This window comes from Mus caroli, unplaced genomic scaffold (genome assembly GCF_978045245.1).
Source record: "Mus caroli unplaced genomic scaffold, Mus_caroli_1 scaffold_16, whole genome shotgun sequence".
NCBI lineage: Eukaryota > Metazoa > Chordata > Mammalia > Rodentia > Muridae > Mus > Mus caroli.
This window is the reverse complement of record NW_028227271.1, coordinates 56146422-56171728: the sequence shown is the minus strand read 5'-3', so window position 1 is coordinate 56171728 and position 25307 is coordinate 56146422. Positions and strand designations below refer to the sequence as shown.

General features: G+C 32.5%; 1 protein-coding gene across 3 annotated transcripts in view; it reads right to left on the bottom strand.

The window, feature by feature from the left end:
* Positions 1–25307, bottom strand: part of Csmd3 (CUB and Sushi multiple domains 3) — a 1262970-nt gene that overhangs the window by 738505 nt on the left and 499158 nt on the right. For all 3 annotated transcript variants that reach the window (XM_029469819.2, XM_021183659.3, XM_029469820.2), the window contains one exon: positions 20144–20231. In XM_029469819.2, coding sequence (XP_029325679.1) covers positions 20144–20231 — 88 coding nt within the window. The remainder of the gene's footprint in view (positions 1–20143; positions 20232–25307) is intronic.

Genomic DNA, 25307 nt, shown 5'->3' with positions numbered 1-25307 from the left:
ACCATTGCATACACTAGGAAGCATTGCTGAAAGGACCCAGATATAGCTGTCTCTTGTGAGACTAGGCCGGGACCTAGCAAATACATAAGTGGATGCTCACAGTCAGCTATTGGATGGATCACAGGGCCCCCTATGGAGGAGCTAGAGAAAGTATGCAAGGAGCTAAAGAAATCTGCAACCCTGTTGGTGCAACAACATCATGAACTAACCAGTACCCCTGAGCTCTTAACTCTAGCTGCATATGTATCAAAAGATGGCCTAGTCGGCCATCACTAGAAAGAGAGGCCCATTGGACATGCAAACTTTATATGCCCCAGTACAGGGGAATGCCAGGGCCAAAAAGTGGAAATGGGTGAGTAGGGAAGTAGGGGGGAGGGAATGGGGGACTTTTGGGATAGCATTGGAAATGTAATTGAGGAAAATACGTAATAAAAAAAATAAAAAATAAAGATATATAACATGCATCATCTTTAAGTTATTAGAGCTTTGGTAGGCTTTTTGTGAGGGGGATTATTATAAGTAAATATATATTATCTGGATATAGGCAACTGTTAAATATAAACAACTACCTATGTACCTTTGCTACCAAATCAAAAGGTGTCTTTTATTTTCTTTGAGGAACGTAAGATGAATTTCCCAGTGAGGTAACAAATTTCATTTTACTCTTCCACCAGATAATGCATTCAGAGTAATTTACATCTAAAAAGAGGGCGTGTAGGCAGTAGTTTAGGTCACAGAATCATATCTGCTAACCCCTACCTCTTTCTCTTTAGAAGAAATGAAGCTTCATTTACTGAGCACATATCAGGCATTTAAATATTTTTACTAGGCTAAATCAGGACAGAGTCATCGTGTGTCCTTAAATCTAGTGCAAATTATCTTCGTCATTTACTGGATTCAAACTCTCAAAAAATATTATTCCAGATTCCTACTTCTTATTTCAGATCTTATCATAATCTGTGTTGACCCAGAACTCACGTGTTTTTCTTTTGCCATTATCAAGACTTATTTTCTAATTTTCTGTCATACTGGTCCTGAAGCTTCTCCTACCAATTTAGTGTAGAATTGAATAGCACCTTCTCTGTATCTAAAGTAAGCCAACAGATACATGTTTTACTGTTGTGTTTGCTAGCCCTCACTCAGAAAACATAGAAGAGTGCAGAGAAAGGAGGTAGGCAAGAAAGAGAGTAATTTTTGACCACTATTTTGCAGTATGTTACCTCAGGTCATTTGAAAGCACCATGCAGGGCATTTGGAACATATACCACATGGTTTTCCTCTGATTTACAAGACTGCCAGGGGTTTTCTATGTTTAAACTACAGTCTCCGTCACTACTAGTAATCATTTTATATCAAGACTTAAATTATACTCAGCAGAATGTAAACTGCTTACCTCATAAATGCTTTAAGTTACTTATTTCTCTTTTAAAACCATTACTATCTCCTGGACTCTTAAAGAAACAAAACAAAACAAACAAAGCAAAAAAAAAACAAAACAAAAAAAAACAAAACACTTGAACTATTCATTTACAGGGAGCCATATCTATGCAGTAACATTGAAAATAAATTAAAGAACAACAAAAATACAATAAGGCAAAGTAACAAGAGCAAATTAATCAACAGAATAACATTTTTTGATGGAATCTGGGCTCAGTGTTTAGGAAATGGATGTTTCAAATAAATGAATTTTTTTCATTATTTCTTTTTTATGAAGTATTTTAAGGTGATGGTGAAAGAGAAACCTTTGCAGTTAAGGGTTTTTATTTTTTCTCAGAGAAAACAATTTTATTTCCCAGTATCCATGCTGGGAAACTCTTGACCACTTGTACCTTGATCTCTGGGCTGTTCAACACATTTTATAGGACAACTTGGGCACGTACATACATGTCCCATGAATTCTCAGAGTTGCCACATATACATGAATAAAAATAAATCTTGAAGATTCAAATAAATGTAATGAAAACATGTAATTATGGAAATTTATGAAAACATATTAAGAAAGATTTATAGGAAGTATTTAGTTACCGTGAAGTCATAAAAAAGACAATTATATGTAGCCACCATAATTTCTCTGTCAACACTGAAGATATGTTGACAACCCTGCACATCTAATCCCTTCCACGTTAGACAGATAGTGAATATGATGCAGCAATCCAAATAAATGATTGAGCACATTATTAAGATTCAAACTAGCAGGCCGATGACACAAAATGACATTGTTTGGAAACAAGTATGAATTTCACAATAATTATGTTGGCCCATCTTTAAATGTCATCATCTTTTTAAATATACTTAATTTCTCAAAAGTGTCCTGTTATATAAAGATTTAAAAGCTGTCAGTGGAATAAGAGATTTTATTTTCAAATTATATAAACTTTGAAACAATTTAGTTTGATTGAAATCATGAACTTATAATTTTGCATATAATCAAAATATTAACACAGGAAAAATGAAAGGACAGCTGTTGATATTCGATTTAAAGAGGACATTCTCGAGACCAAACACTCTTATCAACAATGCATTTATGATGAATGGATGTTTTTGGGTTTTATATATACGGTTTTGTGATTTTCTAACAAATGCCGAATCCAACATTAACACAGATGGCTAGTCTTCCAAATTAAAATTTTATGAGCAGAAATTAACCAGACACCAAGTTTGATGCAAAAGCTAAAGCTTATGTAAAACATTTGTGTAGTGAAAAGATTAAAGTCCTAAACATGCAGAAAAAAATAAACTAAACCAACTAAAACCAATATAACAGGATAATGCTTTTGAAAAAAAAAACAAATGATTATTTAAGTTTATTTAAACTAACACATTCAACATTGATTAATTGAACATTAAAAAACATAACTTACTTTCAATAAAATGAAATTTAGGACAATTTTTAAAAATATGATCAGTATGTGCTTTAAGAATACAAGTTGATATAGCTATCTCTTGTGAGGCTATGCCAGTGCATGGCAAATACAGAAGTGAATACTCACAGTCATCTATTGGATGAAACACAGGGCCCCTAAAGAAGGAGCTAGAGAAAATACCCAAGGAGCTAAAGGGGTCGGCAACCCTATAGGAGGATCAACAATATGAACTAACCAGTACCCCCCAGAACTGTGTCTCTAGTTGCATATGTAGCAGAGGATAGCTTAGGCAGCCATCAATGGGAGGAGAGGCTCTTGGTATTGTGAAGATCATATGCCCCAGTACAGGGAAATACCAGGGCAAGGAAGTGGGAGTGGGTGGGTTGGAGAGCAGGGCAGGGGAGGGTATAGGGGACTTTCAGGATAGCATTTGAAATGTAAATGAATAAAATATCTAATAAAAAAAGAATACAGAGTAACTTAGAAGTGAATAGCAACTAAATTTTAAAATGTTAAATTTTGTATGCCTGTATCTTTTAACAACTTTGGAGCAAAAAATGTTTTGATGTCCCCAACTCTATAGAAAACTTCATACTTTGTCTAGTAAGTACTTAGGTGTCACTAAGTAACTTAAATACTGCTGTTACACAGAGCTGTTGAAATTTGATTCAAAGAGGGAATTCTCAAGACCAAGAAATCTTATCAATAATGTATTTAGGATGAATTTTTTTAAAGATATTGTTTGGTGGAAATAAATCATTTCTGAGGAATATACACAAATTGTTATAAGTTATCTAATATAATCACATTTATTTAAAATCTTAGAATACATTTTAAGAATTACAAAAATTAATATGTTAATGTGGCATTCATTCTAGTTAACAAATATCCTTATTGCCAAAATTTTGTGTAATCTACTCCTTCCAATCAGAAAAAAATATAATCTAAAAAAATACCTAAGAATATGCAAAAAATATCATAAGCTATTCTGTGTGGTATCCCAAGTACAAAAGGACTTTTTTATATTTGGTAATGTCTCAGTTATTCTTAGATGGTTATTTCATCTTGAAATTCTAAAGTGAGATCCTGAATGCTATGATAAATTATCATGTAAGTCAATAATTCAAATTTCTCAGATTCCCTTTATCAAAAATACATAAAATAAATTCTTATATTGATATTTAATCAACCATATATCTTACCATGAAAAGTTTTGAGTAGATAAGATTAGACTTTCTGTATGTGCCCAAGAACTGCAGCATTCCATGGATCAATCTAGTTTTTCTTAAAACATAGAATCTCAAATAAATATATCTCAAAATATGCAATTATGATACTGTGATCCTTTAATGAATAAAAATATCTAACTTATAATTTAGAGGTGTTTATCTTTAAATCTTGGTCATTTAACCTAATATTTGTTATAAGGTATTTCATATAACATGTAACTAAAGAAAATTGAATTATTTTTAACTTTGAGAGCAATACTTCCCATCATATAAATTGCCTTTCAAATAAATGCAAAACAATAAATAGCACTTTAACCAAAGTTGGAGGAAAATCAGCATCAGCATTGCAAAAGCAAAGAGAAGTTAAAAACATTGAGCATGCTGGGATGACCTTTATGGTTGTGCTCCAAGATCTACATCCTGACAGTATCTAGACAAGTCATACTGTAGTCAAATACAAATCATTCTCTAAAACATTATCCTATTTGTCAAATGATGTGGTAATATTAGTACTGACCAATATGACACGGTCTAAACTACAAAATGACTCAAGCACAGGGACTTCTGCTATTGCCTTCCCTGCTACACTGGACCATGTAATCTCCTGTAAGGCAAAGTGTACTTCTATTTCTTTAAGTGTTATGTTGTTGCTGCTGTTATTTTTTTTTAAGCAAAGTTATACATTGCAAAGGAAGATGTGGAGATATTATGATAAGGCTTACTATGGGGTTCTCAGTCCTTTAAAATTGGCTTTTGTAGGAATGTGGAAAAGTTTGGAACTCATGGCATTCAGCTAGAAAAGTTCATGAACTGTAAATTGGTGATAAAGGACCATTGGATAATGATAGGGATGATAAGGAAACCAGTTAAAGCATAACTCATACTGTTACAGAGGGACGATGCAATGAGAGAGCAGTCGAGATAGCTTTAATGTAATACTCTCACAACCTACCTGGCTGCATTCATTCTGTGTTCTTAGAACTTTACTGGGCTGCTATCTAAAGATAATGGACCAATTTGTTTAAAGTAAGTTATTTCTGTGCAGAAGAATATTTAGGTTGTGTCCTGGATACTGCTCAATATTTTCAGACATCTCTACCTTGAGAATAAAATGTAGAGTCGAAACCTTGTCAAATATAAAGTTTGATGAGGTAAAAGGTATGTAAAGCAGTTGAAAGATTCAAATGAGAGTGCAGATGACTAACCTCTAAAACTGTTAAAGAGGATAGTGTAATTAGGAAAACTTAGTTCTGTGTACTGGGACAACAGGAAAATATCCTGGAGAGCAAGAGCAAGATTCCATGCACCTAAAGCCACAACTTGTTAAAATAGACAGTCTAAACTTAGAATAGCACAAATGGGCTTTTCTGCTGAAATATAACTGCCTTAGATGAGTTTTCCACAGACTTAGCATGTAAAAGCCTATACAACTACAGAGAAGTACTAGTGAGACACAAAGTGTGGCAGGATCAGAATTCCTGCAACAGAACTATAACAGGGTTCGGCATACAGATAGGAAGGTGATGTCTCCATTTGCAGTGGAGTTCCTAGAGCATTGGAGATGACATGACCATAGGATATTCACAAAGGAAATCTGTAGTTCTGAAGTGGAGCCAATTCAAGAGAAAAGCCACATGTACTAAATGCCATAGAATTGTAGAGGTTGTCATTGGATCCCTAGATGTGGACCATGGAGATATATAATTGGCATTTGCTGTTCTAGATTTCAGTGATGTTTTGGTTTGTTTATTTCTGACTATGCGGACATTCCTCCTCTTTCTAATAGTGATGTTTATTTCTGTGCTATTGTGCTGGAAGAGTATGTTTTTACTGACTTTTGGGGGTTTTGTTTTGTTTTTCATAGGAGCTCATATGGGTCTCAGATTAGCCATAGACTTTGCACCTTTATATAATGTTTTAATGTTGAAGATTATAGAAAGTTTTGAAGTTAGACTAGTTATACTGCGTTATAAGACAGACATGTACCTATGTGGATAAAGGTGTGTGGTTATGACTTAAATGTAATATATCTGGATGTTATGTTGAAAGGATTTGATTTGTGTTTATTTATATGTTTACCGAGTGTCAGATCGCAGGGTCTAGAATCATTGTATAGACAAATATATGGTATGGTGGTTTGAATAAAAAATGCACCATAAGCTCTTAGGGAGTAGCACTATTAGGAGGTATGGGCTTAATGGAGGAAGTGTGTCAATTGGGTGTGCTCTGAGATGTCAGATGCTCAAGGCACACACAGTATCTCTCTTTCTTTCTGCTGCCTACATATCCAGATGTAGAACTCTCAGTTACTTTTCCAACACCATGTCTGCCTACATGCCACCATGCTTCGCACCATGGCAATAATGGACTAAACCTTGGAAACTGTAAGCCATCCCCAATTAAATGTTTTCTTTTATAAGTGGTGCCATGGTTATAGTGCCTAGTCCCAACTATAAAACCCTAACAAAACCATTATGAGTATGTTTGTGAGGTTTTATCTAGATTAGGTTAATTGTGTTAGGAAGATCTGCCATAAATATAGGTGATGTCATTCCATGGACAGATTGCTAGATTTAATAAAAAAGAAAAAGACGAACTTAACATAATCATTTATCTCTTTCTTTCCCTACAGTGTGTGTGATATAATTAGCCACTTTTTGGTTTTGTTGAGCACATGTGCCATAATGACATATTTTCTCTGGAACTGTATGCAAAGAAAACAACAACAAAAAAATAAACCAAACCAAACCAAAACATAACACAACAAAGCAAAAGAAAACAAAACCATCTTATGGAAATATTTGTCAGGTATTTAATCATAGTTATATAACAAGGTATTTGTCAGGCATTTTATCACAGTTATGTGACACACTTTATATGGTGATAAAGGTTGTTGGGTATGGACTATTGAACCTAAAAGGCAATAGAATCCCAGGTTTTCTTCCTGATATACAATGTAATTTACTATGATCTTTGTATGTGTCAAGTTTCCCCCTTTTACCATTTCACCAATTACTAGGCCAGCCAATATTACCATTCACACAAACAGAAAAAAATATCAGATTTTCTCTAATAGATCAGAACATAAAACAATGACTTCTGTTCAAGTATAAATAAGTGAATAAATAGTTGCTTTATTATTTTTTACATTAAAAACTTAAACAAGATTGTCAAATATGCATTATTTTATATTTGAAATAATTCATAGTCATATTAGGATCCAAAACTAATCTGATCCATGACAACAGTCTTACCAAACAAATTGAACATATGATTTTTTTTCCTAGAGATTATCACTATTTTTAATACAGTTGAAAATGCTGTTAAGGTCCACATTAAAGGTGGCACTACATTCTTTACATTTTTTATGGAAACAGAGGGGATTCCCACACTGTACAGAACAACTAGGTTGACAGGGTCTAGAGCAGTATAACAATTCTATTATTTCAATAACATCTCTAGTTGATGCTGGAATTTAATAGTCTGTATGACGGAAATCATTGTATCACTCTTGGTCATGGAAAAAGGACAATGATATCACTTCTACCTTAAAGAGTAAAGAAGTGTATAGAATATTTAAGTAGTAAATAACAGTGAAAAGGTCTTAGAATATAAATTATTAAATTTTTATATATAACTATTATATAATTATATTAATGGAACTATAAGTTTACAGACATGGCAAAATTAATCTTAATAACTGAAAAAGTATTATATTAAGACTGTGTATACTATAGTGTGAACCCACTTTTCAGATGATTTTTAATGTATTTGTTTTGTATATGGTTTTACAAAGTATATTCTTGGAATCATAAGCACCATAATCCTCCAAGTGACTCACATAGTCTTACAATCACCATGTCATGTCGGTCTGAGAGTTAGTTTTAAAGTAAGAGCACTGAAATTTCCACTGAAAAATTCAGATAATTCAAATAAGTTATGAGTTTGAAAAACTAATAAATTAGCTGTGAATATGAATCAGGTTGTTCAAGCAATAGAATGACCACCTGTGTGAATATGATTTAGAACTGATAGCCATTATGGACACCCTGTGAAATGATTATAGATCTGTATATCTTTCAGGATATAGATTGAGATGTTTGGGATAAAATTTCATAGACATTTGTTTTCTTGTGGGTTACAATTCTTCTTTTTCTCTTTTCCAGCTTGTGTGCACAGTCAACTCATAACCGCCTCCAAAATTCTCCATGTCTTCATCAAGCCACATGTCCAAATGCTTCCTTATTTACCAAATCATTTGCAAATATTTGTAGATCAGATAATGAAGGTGAAAATTAGTAAATTAAAAAAACAATGCATTGACTGTAGCGTTCTATCATTTCTAAGTACTATATAAGCTCAATAGCAAAGAGAGCCCAATGACCAGGTTTAAAATATTTTACTTTTGTTAGGACCCATGCAAAGAACATGCAATAGTGAAAAAAGAATAAATATTACGCTATTTTCATAATATAGTATATATATGGAAATATTGAAAAAAATAATTGCTATATAAAAGGAGATACCATTTGAATTGTAAATAAAGAAAATACCTAACAGAGCTAACACAAATGTGAACCCACAGATTGCCAGAGCATTCTCAAAGCCTGCTCTAGTCTAAACCAAATGGGGTTCCATCACTGAGAATGGACATGGTCAAGAGACCACATCTTTAACTCAGAAGTCATCTCCAACTGACAGCTACTCCCAAAGGAAATATTAGGTTTTAACAATGGATTATCACTGGGTATGAAAAGAACATTTAATATTAGGCCCCATGCCTAATATTAGGGGATGGCAAACACAAAATATTATCAGTGATATTTTTAGAGATTTTTTAAAATTATTTTTGTCCCATCATGCTTTGTTTGGAATTTGTTTTTGCCATATAGTATCATTTATTTTCTTTCCCCTTCTTCTTTTGCTATTATGCACCACACCCTCTAACAGGAAAAGATTAATTCTTAACACTTCAAGCAAGATATCTGCCAAAATTCAGTCATCTCCCTTTTTTCTGTCTTTATAAAATCTTTGTGTATATTGCATTTCAAAAATAATATATTTACAAACATATACATTTAAAAGTGTACTTCAGAAAGGTAACACCATGATATTTTTGTTGTTTAGATTAGATTTTTATTTATTTTCTGGTTTATGGTTCAATATTCTTTAGCAAAAATTTGTATTTTCCCCCTAGCAAAGAAAAAACCTATGTAAACAATTATAGAGAGCACAGATAAAGTGTTAGGCTTATTAGACTGCTACATTGGAGTATTATGCATGCTATGAATTTCACGTTCTTCCCTATGTAATTTGTGCGTATCCTTAAGTCATACATTCTTAAACATCCTATCAGCTTACATAGTATTACTGGGGTGACATTTGAAATACCCTTTTGTACTATTTAATCTTTATCTTTATATAATATAAAATGGATGTATTTCTACTGGAGTCAAATTTTACTGGATAACATTCAAAACTGCACAAAACTATTTGGGTCCTAAGGAATAATAGAAAAGTTGTTCTTTTGATTACCTCTCTTTCCAGTCCTAAGTTACAGGTTTTTAAGAATTTTTCAAAGAAGCCATAATAGTATTTCCATATGGAAAATACTTGTACAAGTTAATCCTATCAGTTTTAAAATATAACACAGGAGGGAGTGGTGACAGGGTTTGGTCCATTTCACATATAACACTTTCCTAAAACATTTACAGATGGATTGGCAGAGTGCAATTGTATAAATATTTTTTACTGTATAAAATGAATGTATTGTGGAAATAGGAAAAAATTATGAAATTCCATGAGAGTCAAATGACACAAGTGGCTGTGGATGCAAGTTATATTAGAGATGAAGAATATACATACAAAAAAAAGAGATGTGGTTTTCAAAGGATGACAGGATTATCTATTTGAAATAAGAATAATGTGCTATAGAGTACTACTCATTTAAGAATGAAGACTGTCTGAATAAAAAATTTGTATTTGAAACTACTGCTAAATTTAAGGTAGAGTAAAAGCTTTAACATTCATTGTCTTTAAATACACATCACACAACTGAAATTATATATATATATATATATATATATATATATATATATATAGTATACACATACATATAATTTTATGGGGAGAAACAGGTTTAGCATTCTGTATCACAATATGGTGCTAGAAAGATAATGCCAGAAGGCTAGGTTTAGACTGCAGTAAAGAAGAACTAAAATGCTAAAATGCAAATGTATAAGCAAAGGGAAAGAGCAACAACTGAGAGCCATAAGGTCTGGGTTCAAAGCCTGGCTTTGTAATTACTCAGTGGGAAGCTCCTGAAAGCATGTTCGCCCACTAACAGAACTATGGAGTGAAGTCATTCTTAAGCTAAAGAAAATGAGGCATGATATGTACGATAACCAGTGTTGTACCATTCATTAATTTGGTGTCATATGGGAGAAATACAGCTTTGATTAGAAGCAGGAGAGTGACGATGTACATCCTGGCCACATTTTCCTAACACTACATCGAACTTCATAATGGTTATTTTGAAAGTGAGAAGTCTTTTTAACAACTCAATGAGAATTAAAGCTCACTAAGGACTGAAAGTGAGCATAGGAATCAAGAGGGTTGAGTTGGTGGGAAAGAATGAAGACAACCTCCCTCCCTTCCTCTCTCTTTCCCTCCCTCCCTCTCACTTCCTTCCTTTCTTTCTTTCTTTCTTTCTTTCTTTCTTTCTTTCTTTCTTTCTTTCTTTCTTTCTTTCTTTCTTTCTTTCTTTCTCTTTTTTATTTCTTACTTTCTTTCTTTCTTCTTTTTTATATTTAAAATAAGTTCTTTCACCATACAATATACCCTGACTATAGTTTCTCCTCCTTGTAAACTTCCCAGCTCTTCCTTCCACCATCCTGCTCCACCAAATCTACTCTCCCTACTTTTCCAACAGATGGCAGCCAAGTAGGACAAAACAAGATACAATAAGAGAAGACCCATATACTGAGACCAGAATGAAGATGTTTGCACTTGCAGTAATTAAGAAAATAGTTGGAAAATCAGAAGAAAATATTCACTGTTCACTGCAGTGTCTTGGCAATTCACTGAATTTGCACTGTGAAAATTAAGAAAAAAAATGAAAGAGAGATCTGGATAAGAAAAGTTCTTTGGAGCTGGAGAAAGGGCTCAGCAGTGACTGTTCTTGCAGAGGTCCTGAGTTCAAATTCCAGCAACCAAATGGTGACTCACAACCATCCATAATGGCATCTGATCCCCTCTGCTGGAGTGTTCGAAGAAAGCTACAGTGTACACATATACATACAATCAATAAATATTTTTTTAAAAAGTTCTTTGTAGTGGTTTGGCTTAATACTCCTTGCATTCTAGTGCTAACTTGGTTCCCCCTAAACTGTTTGCCCGAAAGACAAGAAAGTCAACAATTAAGATACTGAGAGACCCTGACCCCAGTTAATTCTGATTGATAAATTAAAATGGCAGTAGCTAATAGCAAGGTAAAAGAGACATAGGTTAGGTTGAGTTTGATCCGAGCTTTGAGAGAAGAGACCAAGAGGAGAGAGAGGGAAGAGAGAGTAGCCACCATAGAAGAGGAAGAACTTAGAAGGAGAACCACAAAGGGATAGCTGAGCCATAAAATTGTGGCCATGTGGGTTGGCCAGTTGGAGTTAGGAGCAGTCCAGACAGAGTGTAGAATAGTAAGCAGTAACTCAGAGTTATCAGTAGGAAAGTGGATTCTAACAGCTGGGAAGGCAGGCAGTTCCTCAGATATTGTGTTGGCTAAGGTACATTTTGAAATATAAAGGCTGTGTGTGTGTTTCACAAAAGAACATAAATGGCTTAAAGTGTGAAAGAAACCTGTGCCGGGACTTTTTCCTAAAAATGTTAGTACTATAATTCTTCATGTGACACAAAAAAGTGACCAGAAAGTGATGTTACACTCACCTGACTCCAAATGCCAAACACTTTGATCTTTGTTGATGAATACTTGGTTTATAAAAGAACTCATTTGGATTTAATTTTTTAAATGAAACTAAATATCCAAATCTCAGAATTATTACAAAAGGGAAGCACTAGAGAAAAAGAGTCAAGATTATGAGGTCTCCAGTGCTGGTGTGAGTCCTCTGTGGAAAACAGAAAAAACAGCTGTTCTGAAGATATGGATAAAGATAGTGACATTAGTGCACATGGGAATGTAAAGAAGCTGCTTATCCTGCCATCTGATTGAACCCTCAGGAGAATGGAATAGCAAGAAATGCACAACAGTGAATATATGAAGCAGGGACTCCTGTTGAACCATTATTTTTCTTTGTATATAGAAATTTTATGTTAAAAAAGAAATGAGACAGTCATGTAACATGAATATTCATAACCTATGATAGAGATCTAAAACCTTTTCCCAGACATCATTTGAAAATCTCAATTAAAATTATTTGCAATAAAAATATCCCACCACCCTGTATTCTCTGGTCTAGGCTTTTACTTTGTAATATTTAATTCAGTTACATGCACTCAAGAAACACCCAGTGATCTTATTCAGTTTGTAGAAACTCTCTGAAGAAAGTAACGTCAATCCCCAGAAAAATTCTATATAAGACCATTGTCAAAACAACCAGATATGACTTGGAGCTCTCTTGCAAATGCACACACCCACACTCCAAGGTGTATTTTTCTTCTTAGAGCCTGTTTGATGAGCCCAAACTAATTTAAAATTCCACATTAGCCCAACTCTTGTTCATAAACTGGCTACTTCTGAAATTCTTTTCAGTATCTCAGCTCTGAGTTCTGAATTGGCAGGAGAGGCATTCCCTAAAACTGTAAGGGAATAATTCTGGCTGCAGAGACTGGCAAACTGGAGCTCAGAAACTATTTCATGTAAGGAAACTTTGAAGAAGAGAGTTCAAGAAAATGGAAACATGATAGTATGACAAGAGTCAGGTAAAATTATATATATATTTAAGTCATACAAGTATGACAGGGAGTTGTGATGGTTACTGAATGGTAGGTACTGACCAGCTGACCAGAAATGGAGAAGGTTAGGGAAGAATGATGATGTGTGGTGAGAGCAGATATACCAAAGCTGTCAGCCATTCTTCATGGCACATTATAAGCACTTGAGTACTTGGCACAGAAAGAATGCCATTGGAAATGTCTACTGTAGAGGATTTCTTTGAAACTACTCAAATGATATTCATGAGTAAACTAGCATTCTTAGGAAGCACACCCTGAATGGGGAGACAGGTTCACATTCAAAAGTATGATGCATTTGCATCATTACAGTTTTCCTAACTGTCATGTAATAATATGACCCCCAAAGCAATGTCCACTTTAAGAAAAGTCTATCAGTGTCTGGATTTTCCAACAAAAATGTGGACCTGGAACCAGCAACACTCCTAGAGGGAAGGAAATGCTCCTCTGGTAAAATCACTTTTGCATCATTTAAATTTCCCCTGTTACTTAATTTCCTATGCTTTTGACAAGAAGGTGTCATATAAAATCTTTGCTGTAAGAATCTATGAAAAGTAAGGATACCACCAACTGGGATTTCACAGACATTTGGTTGTAATTTTAAGAGACATTTAAAATTTTAATTTATACTTCAGTAGACACTATGGAGCCAGCTTTTATATTTCATTGGCAACCATTCTCTCTATGTGTCTCTCTCTGTCTCTGTCTCTGTCTCTGTCTCTGTCTCTGTCTCTCTCTCTCTCTCTCTCTCTCTCTGTCACACACACACACACACACACACACACATACACACAAATTGTGTGATGTTTGATGTTCCATGGACATTTCAAATTAGAAAAAAAGCTTTGCATACTTCAAAACACAGTTGTCAAGGTTCTCACCTTATGAATTAGAGCAAAAAGGAACACTGAAGTCAGTAAAATATCTCATCTTTCAGAGATTTTCCTATAGATGCAAATATATTGATTAGGTGTGATAGGATTAGTAGTTTTTAAATTTCTGTCTTCGTTTCATTTTTAATAATGAGTTCCAGGTCACCCAGCCATAGGTCCAAATGAATGAATGGAAAGAAGTTGATGATGTATTTTTCCTATTTTAATTAATTCAGTCAATTAAGTATTTTTAACTTACATGATCTTTATTTATTCTCTGTATAACTCAAAAGTTTTCCCAAAGACAAAAGAGATTACACACACACAGATACACTCACACACTACTTAAGGATTGAATGACCCGAAAAATACCTGATTTAGAAAATAACAAACTCTCTGAAGAAAGGCTGACTGCACAAGTGAATGAGTATCTAGAACAACACATGCAAAGGCATCTGGTCACAGAGTTCCTAAGATGAGGAAAAAATAAAACTGAAAAAAAAAAAACAAACTTACATGTTGATCAGGCAAACTATATGGCATAATTCCCAAGGGACAAGTTAAGGACTGGTGATAAACCTGACAAGATTAGAGATTTCTTTAAAGATGTTACTTTAAATTAACATTTGTGTAAAAAGAGGCTACCAATGATGGCTTATTGTTGTTGTAGTTTTTTTGGAAGAACTCCTATTGTGCCTTATGTTGCAGGTAAGAATTTAAGCCGGGCGTATTGATGCATGCCTTTAATCCCAGCACTCAGGAGGCAGAGGCAGGTGGATTTCTGAGTTCCAGGCCAGCCTGGTCTACAAAGTGAGTTCCAGGACAGCCAGGGCTACACAGAGAAACCCTGTCTCAGAAAAAAAAAAAAAAAAAGAATTTAAAGCAAGCACACTGGAGAGACAGAACCTGAACCTATGCTTCAAGTTTCTGAAAACATGGAGAGATTGCCTATGATGGCATGTGTGGACCCAGAGAGGAAGACTCTTTCTTTCCTTGAAAAAATACAATGTGTCTTAGTATGTGGAGATTTTCATTTTATGACTACCTCTTTTGTGGAGTTTACTGCTACTCTGGAAGAATTTTAACAGTGTTTTCAGTTGTGATCAATGTTGTAGCAAAAGACTTTAATACTTGTTACTGGAACAATACCAAGGTTCATCTCTCTGCTGTTTAACATACTATGGAACCAAATTGAGGGCTTACTGATCTTTAAAAAGTTTTGTTTCATTTCTGTATGTGTGCATCTTGGACCAAATCCTAACAAGGATCTCTAAATATTTTCTCCCAGTCTTTTCTTCTATTTAGCAATACCATTTGCAGGGTAAATGTTCTTTTGTATATGAAATTGAATATAATGTTATTTTTGGTATTGCTTTATAGATTCTGCTTTTATAATCTTCATATTTTAATCAAATAATTTAAATATTATATGGGTCAAAACCACCAGAAATACTTCCCACAGAATTTTCATATTTATGAGGTACATTACTAGGTCAATCTGGGAGTTTTAGACACAGATGGTGATTCATAGGAAAGCTACTATGCAATTCTCTTTTGACAAGATTCTAGGAATACCTAGTACTTTGGGGAAGATGATAATGTTGAATGAAAAAAAGAGCTGAAGGTACACCCTAACTTTATCTTTTATTAATATTTTATATCCTAATTAGATTTTGCTTATTTTGAGTTGGATCTTTTCTCAGTTTTTAAATACATATAAAGTCATTGCATCTCCCAGATGATTCTACAAATTCTTTGTCTGCTGCTTTCTAAGGTGGCCGAATGCTGTTGTTAAGCCTGACCTTGGAAAATAATTAAATGAATTCCCTCTTAAAGATCAGTTTGGGCATTTACTTAGGGATTTCTGTGCTTTAGGTCTATGATTCTAATACATATGCATGAAATAATTACTAGCAATTTGCCAAACATAGTGAACTTTAACATACTTTGCACAACCAATTTTACATTTGTGCTAGGGTTAGTCAGTAATGCTAGATAGAAATCATGTAATAAGAAGAGTCATTATCATCAATCTCCAAAGGTCACCAAAAATTATTCTGCAGGGTAGCAGTTTTAATATCGTCTGCTCTTCCCTCTTGGTAGCAGATATGTTACTATTTTCTTCCCTGCCTTAAATCTCACCCCATCCATATCTGTCTTTATATGTACATATTTTATTTCTTGGACTTGTTTTATCAAGCATTATCAAAAAAGTATTAAGTATGAGCTCTCATTTTTCCATCATACAGCCTACCAGTCTTTAATGTCTATCTGTCTTCCTTTCTGACACCTTTAAATAATTCTTGCAGCAGATTAATTTTGCCTTAATGAAAACACCACAAACAGAAAGCTCCTAAGGGGAAAGGAATAGTTAAAAATTCAAAGTTACAGATCATTGCACAAGGGAAGTAAAGAGTACAGAAACTTGAAACAGATAGTTAATTCATATCCACAGTAAAAAAAAAACAGAGATGAATGCATACCTGGTGAGCATTCAGCTAGTTTCCCCTGGTCTTATATAGTCTAAGGCCTGAAACTAAGCAAAGTTTTTGATCACATCCTGGATGTGTTTTTCCATGTCAAGTAAAGCAGTTAAGACAATTATTCACAGACCAATGTGGTCTACATACTCCCTCAACAAGTGTCTCTGCCAAGTTGATTCTAGATTGCACCAAGTAAACAAATTAACCATTATAATGTATCCCTCTCTGTGCTTGAAATAATATTTATTTTAAACTCATATACTTTTAATATATGAGAGAGACATATGAGACAGATAAAACCTCATACCACAGATATTTTCATTGTTATAATTCTTTATTCTGTAGTATCTATAAAAATGTCTTGATTTTCTATTGAATATGTAATTGGCTCATTATTCTACTCTTGTGGGCTACTGTATCTCCCAAATATGTTAACTATCTGAAGCATTTATTCACTCCCGAACCTGCTTGAAGTTATTTTCAAACTGTCATTCCAAAGAAAACATTTCATCAACAACACTCATGTTGTCAAACAAGAGACATACTTCTGTCATGATTTGGTCAAGTTCTTTCACACTAATTTAAAGGACATCTTTCACATTTTGATCTTAGGTTTTGTCCCATTAAAGTGGTTATTTAAAACCACATTGAAAGAGCTGCTGGTGTTTTAGTAGTCATTCTGAGTGTTTGTTATTGTTTCATAGTTCTTCTTTATATATAATCTACGACTTATCTACTTATATTGAGCTTGTGTGTGTGTGTGTGTGTGTATGAACACACTTGTGCAGGTTCATTTTGCTATATGGAGATCAGAATTTAATACCAGATGTGTTCCTTTATTCTTATTTTTTTATTTTAAAATGCTTGCAGTATACTTTGATTATATTATATCTCTCCTGGAATTTCTCCCCGATTTCTCTCTCTCTCTCTCTCTCTCTCTCTCTCTCTCTCTCTCTCTCTCTCTCTCTGTGTGTGTGTGTGTGTGTGTGTGTGTGTCTGTCTGTCTGTCTGTCTGTCTGTCTCTCTCCTTTCTCAAAAAAAAGAAAAAAAGAAACATACACAAAAGAACAGAAATAAAAACATCAAGCAAAGACCAGTATGACAAGAAATATCAAAGAAAGTTTAAAAAGCTACCATTTAACCATTTTGTGTTGCCAACTACCCCTGATCATGGGCTTGTCCTGATCATGGGCTTATCTCTTCCTCACTTTTTGAGCCAGGGTCTCTTACTGAACCAGAGTGTGCTATTTCTGCATGCTGGCTGGCCACCGAATGTTGATATTCCCCTTTCTCTGATTGCTTGTCCTAAGGTCACAAACATTCTATATCTTTTCACATAGGAGATTGGACCTGAATTCAGGTCCTTATGCTCACATGCAAGCATCTTACACATAGTGCCATCTCAGTAATCCTTATAATTTTCTTTATTACTTGTAGATTGCCCTGATAAATTTAAATTTTGATTACATTTATCATAATCTTCATATATTCTGTTTATGTCTCAGACATTTGAAAGTTAAAGCTCCAATTAAGTCCTTAAATTTTCTCCTTATTTTTCTTAATTCTATGCTATTAGAATTGCAATTTAATTCCTTCTTCTGTTGGTTCAAGTTTCCAAGCAGAGACTTGCTCTTTATTCTTTTTTTTCTCTTACCCTTTTACATGAAACTATTATTGCGTATTTAAAATCATATCATTAGAATATATCTGAAATCATTCTACTTCATTGTTATCACCATAATTCAAGTTACCACCATATTTCACCAAGCCATTCTTATGAAGCTAAGAAGGTAAAAATGAGGCAGTGTGATCTCTACAAAATATAAATTAGATCAGATCATGTTCCTATAACTCCTTATAAAGACATCAAAACAAGTAAATGGTTTAAATGTGTGAAGTGTTATATATACTCAGGAAGAGAGAAAGGGAGCCTGCCCAATGGAGTGTCCTTATAGTGAAGCAGAGGAAGCCTGCCCAGTAGCACAGGAGATAGTTGCTCGTGTTTGGTTGCAAAAATATGGTCATGATTCTCTCTCTCTCTCTCTCTCTCTCTCTCTCTCTGTAAAATTTGTAGATTTGAAAAAAAAGTAATTCTTAGGATGATTACATGATATATATTGAAGATGAATATGAGTTTTGGATTTAATTTGTTTTCAAAACAAACAGGTATTTTTAAAACAATGAGCCCTTTAAATCATATCATCTTGAGATACACTTTAATGTCTACCAGTTTTTATCAACACAAATGGAGGTTCAGATTTCCCATTGTAACATGGAACTATACTGTCAAATATTTGCTAGGGTTTTTAAGAATAAAGGGTATACGCAAAGACTACAAATCAATACATTTCTCTCAACACTGAAATAGCTAAAAGTTGATTCCTTACTGAAAATGAAATATTCATTTGATTATAAAGATAGTTTTTTGCTATATAATCATGTTGCACTTGATTGGTTAATAAAACTACCTTAATCTTTCAGAGGCTTGCTCCAAACTGCAAGTGCTTGTAGTGAAGTGATTTATTGTATTAGAGTTAACGTTCTACTATATCAAGAACATTTGAGATTTTTATGTTGAACTTTTTCCTGTTCTTAATTGGGTGTTTGTGAGGCACCCTCATTTGTAAAACAAACTCTATAAAGTTTAAATACCACATCTCTTTTATGATAGATACCACTACAAAAGTTAAATAACGATCAGGGGAACAATCTAAATAGGCCTCTATCTGATAAGGAAATGGAAGCAATCGTTAAACCTCCCCCAACTGAAAAAGTCCAGAGCAGATGATTTTAGTGCAGACATTCAAAGAGGAGCTAAAACCAAAATCTTTAAATTATTCCACAAAATAGAAACAGAGGGAACACTGCCAATCTTATTTTATGAAGCCATAGTCACCCTGATACATAAACCACAAAGACTCAGCAAAGAAAGAGAATTTCAATGCCAGGTGTGGTGGTGCATGCCTTTAATCCCAGAACTTGGGAGGCAAAGGCAGGCGAATTTCTGAGTTTGAGGCCAGCCTGGTCTACAAAATAAGTTCCAGGACAGCCAGGGCTACACACAGAAACTCTGCCTTAAAAAAAAAATGAGAGAGAGAGAGAGAAAGAGAGAGAGAGAGAGAGAGAGAGAGAGAGAGAGAGAGAGAGAGAGAGAGAGAGAGAGAGAGAGAATTTCAGACCAATTTTCCTTATGATCATTGATGTAAAAGTATTCTATACAATATTTGCAAACCAAATCTAAGAACACATCAAAAACATCATCCACCATGAACTAATAAAGGTGTGCTAATAAAGGTGAACTAATAAAGGTTCAACATACAAAGCCCCACCAATGTAATCTCTTATCTAAATGAACAAAACAACAAAGCAAACCAAATAAAAAAACAAAAAACACATGATCACGTTATTAGTTGCTTAAAAATCCTGTGACTAAATCAAACAATCTCTATAAAAGTCTTGGAAAGATCAGTGATACAAGGCAAATACCTAAACACACAAAAAGGCAATATACAGCAAGCCCATAGCCAACATAAAATTAAATGGAGAAAAATATAAAGTAGTTGAAATAAATTAAGGGACAAGACACTGGTAAATTATCAATAACAACATACCTGTAGAATCTGGCTTACATAGTTTGAGTTCACTTAATACACATTCCCACATTATCAGTTATGTTTGATATTTAAACTGAAAGAAATGTCATGATATATGTCAAAAATAATTTAAAATATTACCTAAAATCTGATCCAATTCTCTTCCCATTTTCTGGTTCTCCAGGATCTGGACATAAGTTGGAAGCTGTTTTAATACCTCCTTCATTTACTGTAACAGGAGAAAAATACAACAAAATAATTGAACAAACAGACAATATGTTTGGTTAGAAACTCAATGATAAAAATATTGAAATCTACAGAAATATACTATTGCACATTGAGCACATAAAGATAAAATATAACTTCATAAAACAATAATAAATACAAAATAATGTTTCTACTTAAAGATACATCAGAAGATAAATTCTGAAGACTCTATCAATGACACATACTATTCTGGATATAACCTACCAACACTGGATATGTTAGTTTTAATTAAATTTATATTTTAAATGGCTCAAGGTATCAGTGTTTTGTTTTGTTTTTTCATTAATTATCATCCTTAGAGTGGTCATCACCTTTTGAGACTATGCTGTCTGAGACCCAGTTATTTTTAAATTTTAATAAAGTACAATATTAAAAAAGACTTTCTTTTAGCACTTTTGTATAAGGAAGCATTTTGGTTTGTCAACATCAAAACAAAAAATATGTCAATTACAGTGTTTCATTGTATCTTGATGATGATGGAAAACAAAGTTGGCTTTATTCTCTTACAATTTCTATGAATTTTAGATTAATCTACTTTGCATATGTTCACAGTTTTTAAGGATAATTCCATTAATGATAAATTTTTAACATTTTTTCAGTGAAACAAATGTGATCACATTGAGTGATTAAAATGTATTATATGATAAGCTTATTTATGTATGCCTTTATATGTATATATATATATATGCATAAATTTTTCACTATTCATATTGAAACAGGGTCTAATTATACAACTCTGGTTGCCCTCATTGATATTGTAAAACATTCAGGTGTTATATTCATGATTATCAGTTCTATAATATCTGAGTAATATTAAACGACATCAATCTTAGAGTGAACCTGTGGGTTTATTCTATTGTTTATATTCTTGTAAGCTCATATGCTCCTTTAAAGGAAAGAACAGGGTCCAGAGGAAAAAAGAGTGTAGCTTATGGTAGTGCTTGTACTGCACTGCAGAGTAGGGTCATCTAGACATCCGTTTCTAGAAAGTAATAATGCCCAGTTCTCGCTCTACTTGGGCATAGCATTAGAAGGTATCTAGGCAACTCCATTTGTCAGGATATTTTGATGCATAAAAAGAACTATTGAAGTAATTCTAATGTAAAAATCAAAGCTGACAGTTATTTTAATTTGGTTTAATTTTTATGGTCCAATTCCATGCTGATTTTAAAAGTGATTCACTGGAAAGGCAGAGAGAGAGAGCTTTGCATATGTTCTTTCAGAGTTGTGTCTATTGTAAAGTCATTATTTCCTCAGATAGATATATAAAATGGTATAGTTTCTCTGATCATTCAAAAAAGACTTCCATAAATATCACAACAAATTAGTTCTTGTTAGCTCTATTATGTGCTTCTGGGTTCATTGCACGTGGCATTTTTTTTATATAATTGTTTTCTCAAATTGATATTTAATTCCTCTTAACCTTTTTGAGGGTTTTCTGGGTCATAGTCTTGGGTCGGTTAGTTCCACTACAGTAGGTTAATTCTAAGTTACTGACACAGAGCTAGTCTCATTTTTTTTCATTGTTTGAAGCATTACCACTATTCTTATAACTTCAGTGTATGAATCTTTTATCTTTATTAGATTTTCTATTAATCAGTTTCCAAAGCTTCCAATGACATAGAACAATATCCAAAGTAGTATATATTTAATGTTTGATCAAATCAAACAAAAATTTAAATAATAATAAGTTAATCAAGTGGAAGTGGTCATATGGAGGTTCATTTAAATCAGAATCATCTCATTTATATTTTTAGACAAAAAACCTGCTTCAATAACAAAATCTATTAGATGTATGAGGATTTTAAAATCAGAATATATAGAGTAATCAAGAATGTGTGGATTTCTGAGGTATATTTTGAAATCATTTATAAGAAATATACTTTTTTTCTTTAGAAAATAAATAATTCAGTTTTAAGCTCATTCTTCTGTTGTTTGTCCAAAAAATTATTCTCAATGCTTTAACAATATTAATGAAGAAAATATACTTAAAGGGCTGAATGCAAAAGGCTATCCTACTAGTAATGCTCTCCTTGAGAGTTCACATCCTACTTTTAAAATGTTCATATGCAACCAGGTTTCATGGAGATTTCATGCAACAAGGAAAATGAACCAGTCTCTTCAAAAGTATTAAACATTGACAACAGCTGATTGAATGAACACCCAATACATTTGAATGTCTTGTTGCATACTGAAACATTTGTATACTAGCAAAAATGGAATAGCATATAAAGGCACACATGCAAAATATTGTCAATTAAAATTCTATGAACTGAAATCAATTACTTAAGCATGTCAAAAATATAGCATGTCCTTATTTTGAGATAAAATGTGAGAAAATATGGATATTTAGAAAATTATACATATATAATATCTACATAGGTATTTTCCTAATATTAAACAAAAATTATCAACAGTGTTGTGTTATTTTTTACAACTACATTTAATATCCTGTAAATAATGGGTTCTTATTTCATTTAGTTTCTTGTGAAAAAATAGTGGGTCGATTTTCTTCATCCTTTTATTACATTATTCTAGTAGAGCGTAGCAGATGACTCTAATGGATCATGAGATAAAACATGGAATTGACATAAGAAATAAAAGCATGACCACTGAAGTGCTCAAAATTCCTTTATATGTTATATTTCAAAGAGCTCTATTAAATGAGAAAGTCACCAAGTTGAGCAGTTTAAATTTATAACAATTTGTTTTTTTTTTTTAATACTTTTATACTATGGAATGTGGTATTTCATGTTTTAAAAGAAAATATACACGTTTTGTGCTCAAATGACAAACTTCCTTTGAAGAAAAAGATGGATTGAGCAATTCTTTAACTTAAAACAGTAAATGAGACTAAACCTTAAATAAGATTTCAGTTGTGGACTCTGACACTGAATGCTGGAGCTTCAGGAACACTCAGGTCATTTGTGCAAGGTAAACAGGCCAAGAAGGCAGGTCTTGACAATCATCTATTTTATTGTCACCATACTTATGTTCAGAAAAACTGATTCTTTTTATCCACAAGAAGTAGAATTTCAACTTTTATTTTTAGATAAAGGATATCTAAAGATAATATAATTGCATTAATATTTTGAATTGTATTAAACACAGAATAAGAAATGCTGAGCCTTAAATACTTGAAAATGGGCTAGTATGATTAAAATCAAAATGATATGCATTGTTAAAGTAAAAAATGAGATAATACAGTTTTGAAAAACATTGGTCAAGGCTGAACGAATATTTTATTGAAATAAAATTTAAGTTTTATTGATCTACTATTTTGCATCCATAAAAAATGAAACATGGAACATGTTTTGTTTGTATAAAGATTATGCATATTAAAATAGAGTATTTAATATGAGCCACATAAATCAGAACCTTGTTTTAAATTTATGATCAAAATTATTCACAGTTTTTTCTTCATATTAACATTTTGATTAATTATCTAAGAGCTAAATGACTGACAGGTATTTTTTCATGTAAAACGAACATTGATATTCTCTTTTATCTATGTCTCATTAAAATAATAAAATATTTATTATACTAACATGTTATACCAATTAAAATAGATAATTTTATAGATCAGATAAATTTGCACATAAACCCAATTATCCAGTACAATTGGAAGCTTAAAGTATAAAGTGTGTGAAGTGACAATTGTATGACAAAATGAGAAAACAATGAGTGAGTATGAAGTTTGTTATTTTACTTAAATTTCCAAATTAAACACACAGAGAGCCAAAGTTTTGGAGAAAAATGGTAGCACATCTCCTGTTTAGGTTTGAGAGCATGACTTTTCCTTGTCTTATTGCTATGATAATATCTGATATGCTGGGAGTATTAAACATAATTATATTTTTGCAACCAATTGTATTCATACATTTTTTATTTATGGGGTATATGAATGCTTCTCCAAACTATTATAAAAAAAGTTTGTATAAAACATATTTAGCATCGTTTTTGAAATATTGGCTAATAGTATAGAAAATATTCTTTAACCCAAAATATATAAAAGAAACATTGCTGAAAGGTAAGTATTTTGAAAGTATTTTTAATGCAGCTTCCAAAGTCAGAGGACTTCAATTTTGTAATTTCAGATATAGTAATGAAATGCAAACATTACCATAAAAATTTTAAATAACATATATTGATAACATAAAGGATGTAGAATTGTTTCCTATAGCTGAGAAAATAATTGAAGTGGCAATTTATTATTTATATATACAAGTACGAATATAAGTAAATTATTTGTAAAATAGTTACAAAGTTATTTAATTATATTTTGGATGTGAATAAATTTTAGAGTGTGCTTTTTTCAAGAATAAGTAATAATATAATTTTGGCAGTAGCTATTATCAGTTTTTCATTGTTTTAGAATTCAGATACTTGTATAACAGATTTTCTTCAAATTAATATATTTAATAATGAGATTGGGAATTTCAACCAATCGCTGTTCCATTCTGTGATACACATTCACAGCTCTTTGTAAAATTATTCCTTCTATATTTATGATAGCATTAACTTTTTATCTGTGACTTAATTTGATATAAGTAGAGGGCATTAAAAGATAAAGGCCAGTTGTGTGACAAAAATATTTATTTTAGACTTTTAATAATATTTTCAAATTCAGAAATAAATTAAAATAAAATGTATTTAGAATATATTATGGTATTCTTTTATTTGAATAAATTATCATAAGATAATACACCTATTTTAATAATTCCCATTAGAATGTTTTCAAAGATTTGTCTGTAATAATTGAGCCATATTCAGGAGAGTGTTGCTAAAAGAAACCTACAACATTAAGAATCACCTGGATTTTGTCCTCATACACCAAATGTAAAAATTTGTATTATTATCTCCACATGATATCAAAGTATTTTTCACATAGCAATAAATTTTAGCCAAAAAAATTATGAGTTTGGTGAATTATCATTAAACTAATATACACTTAAATCCAAAAATATTTAATAATGATCATGCATGTTATATAAATATTAATGCAGTTATTTGGTAAATATACAGACACTTAGATAAA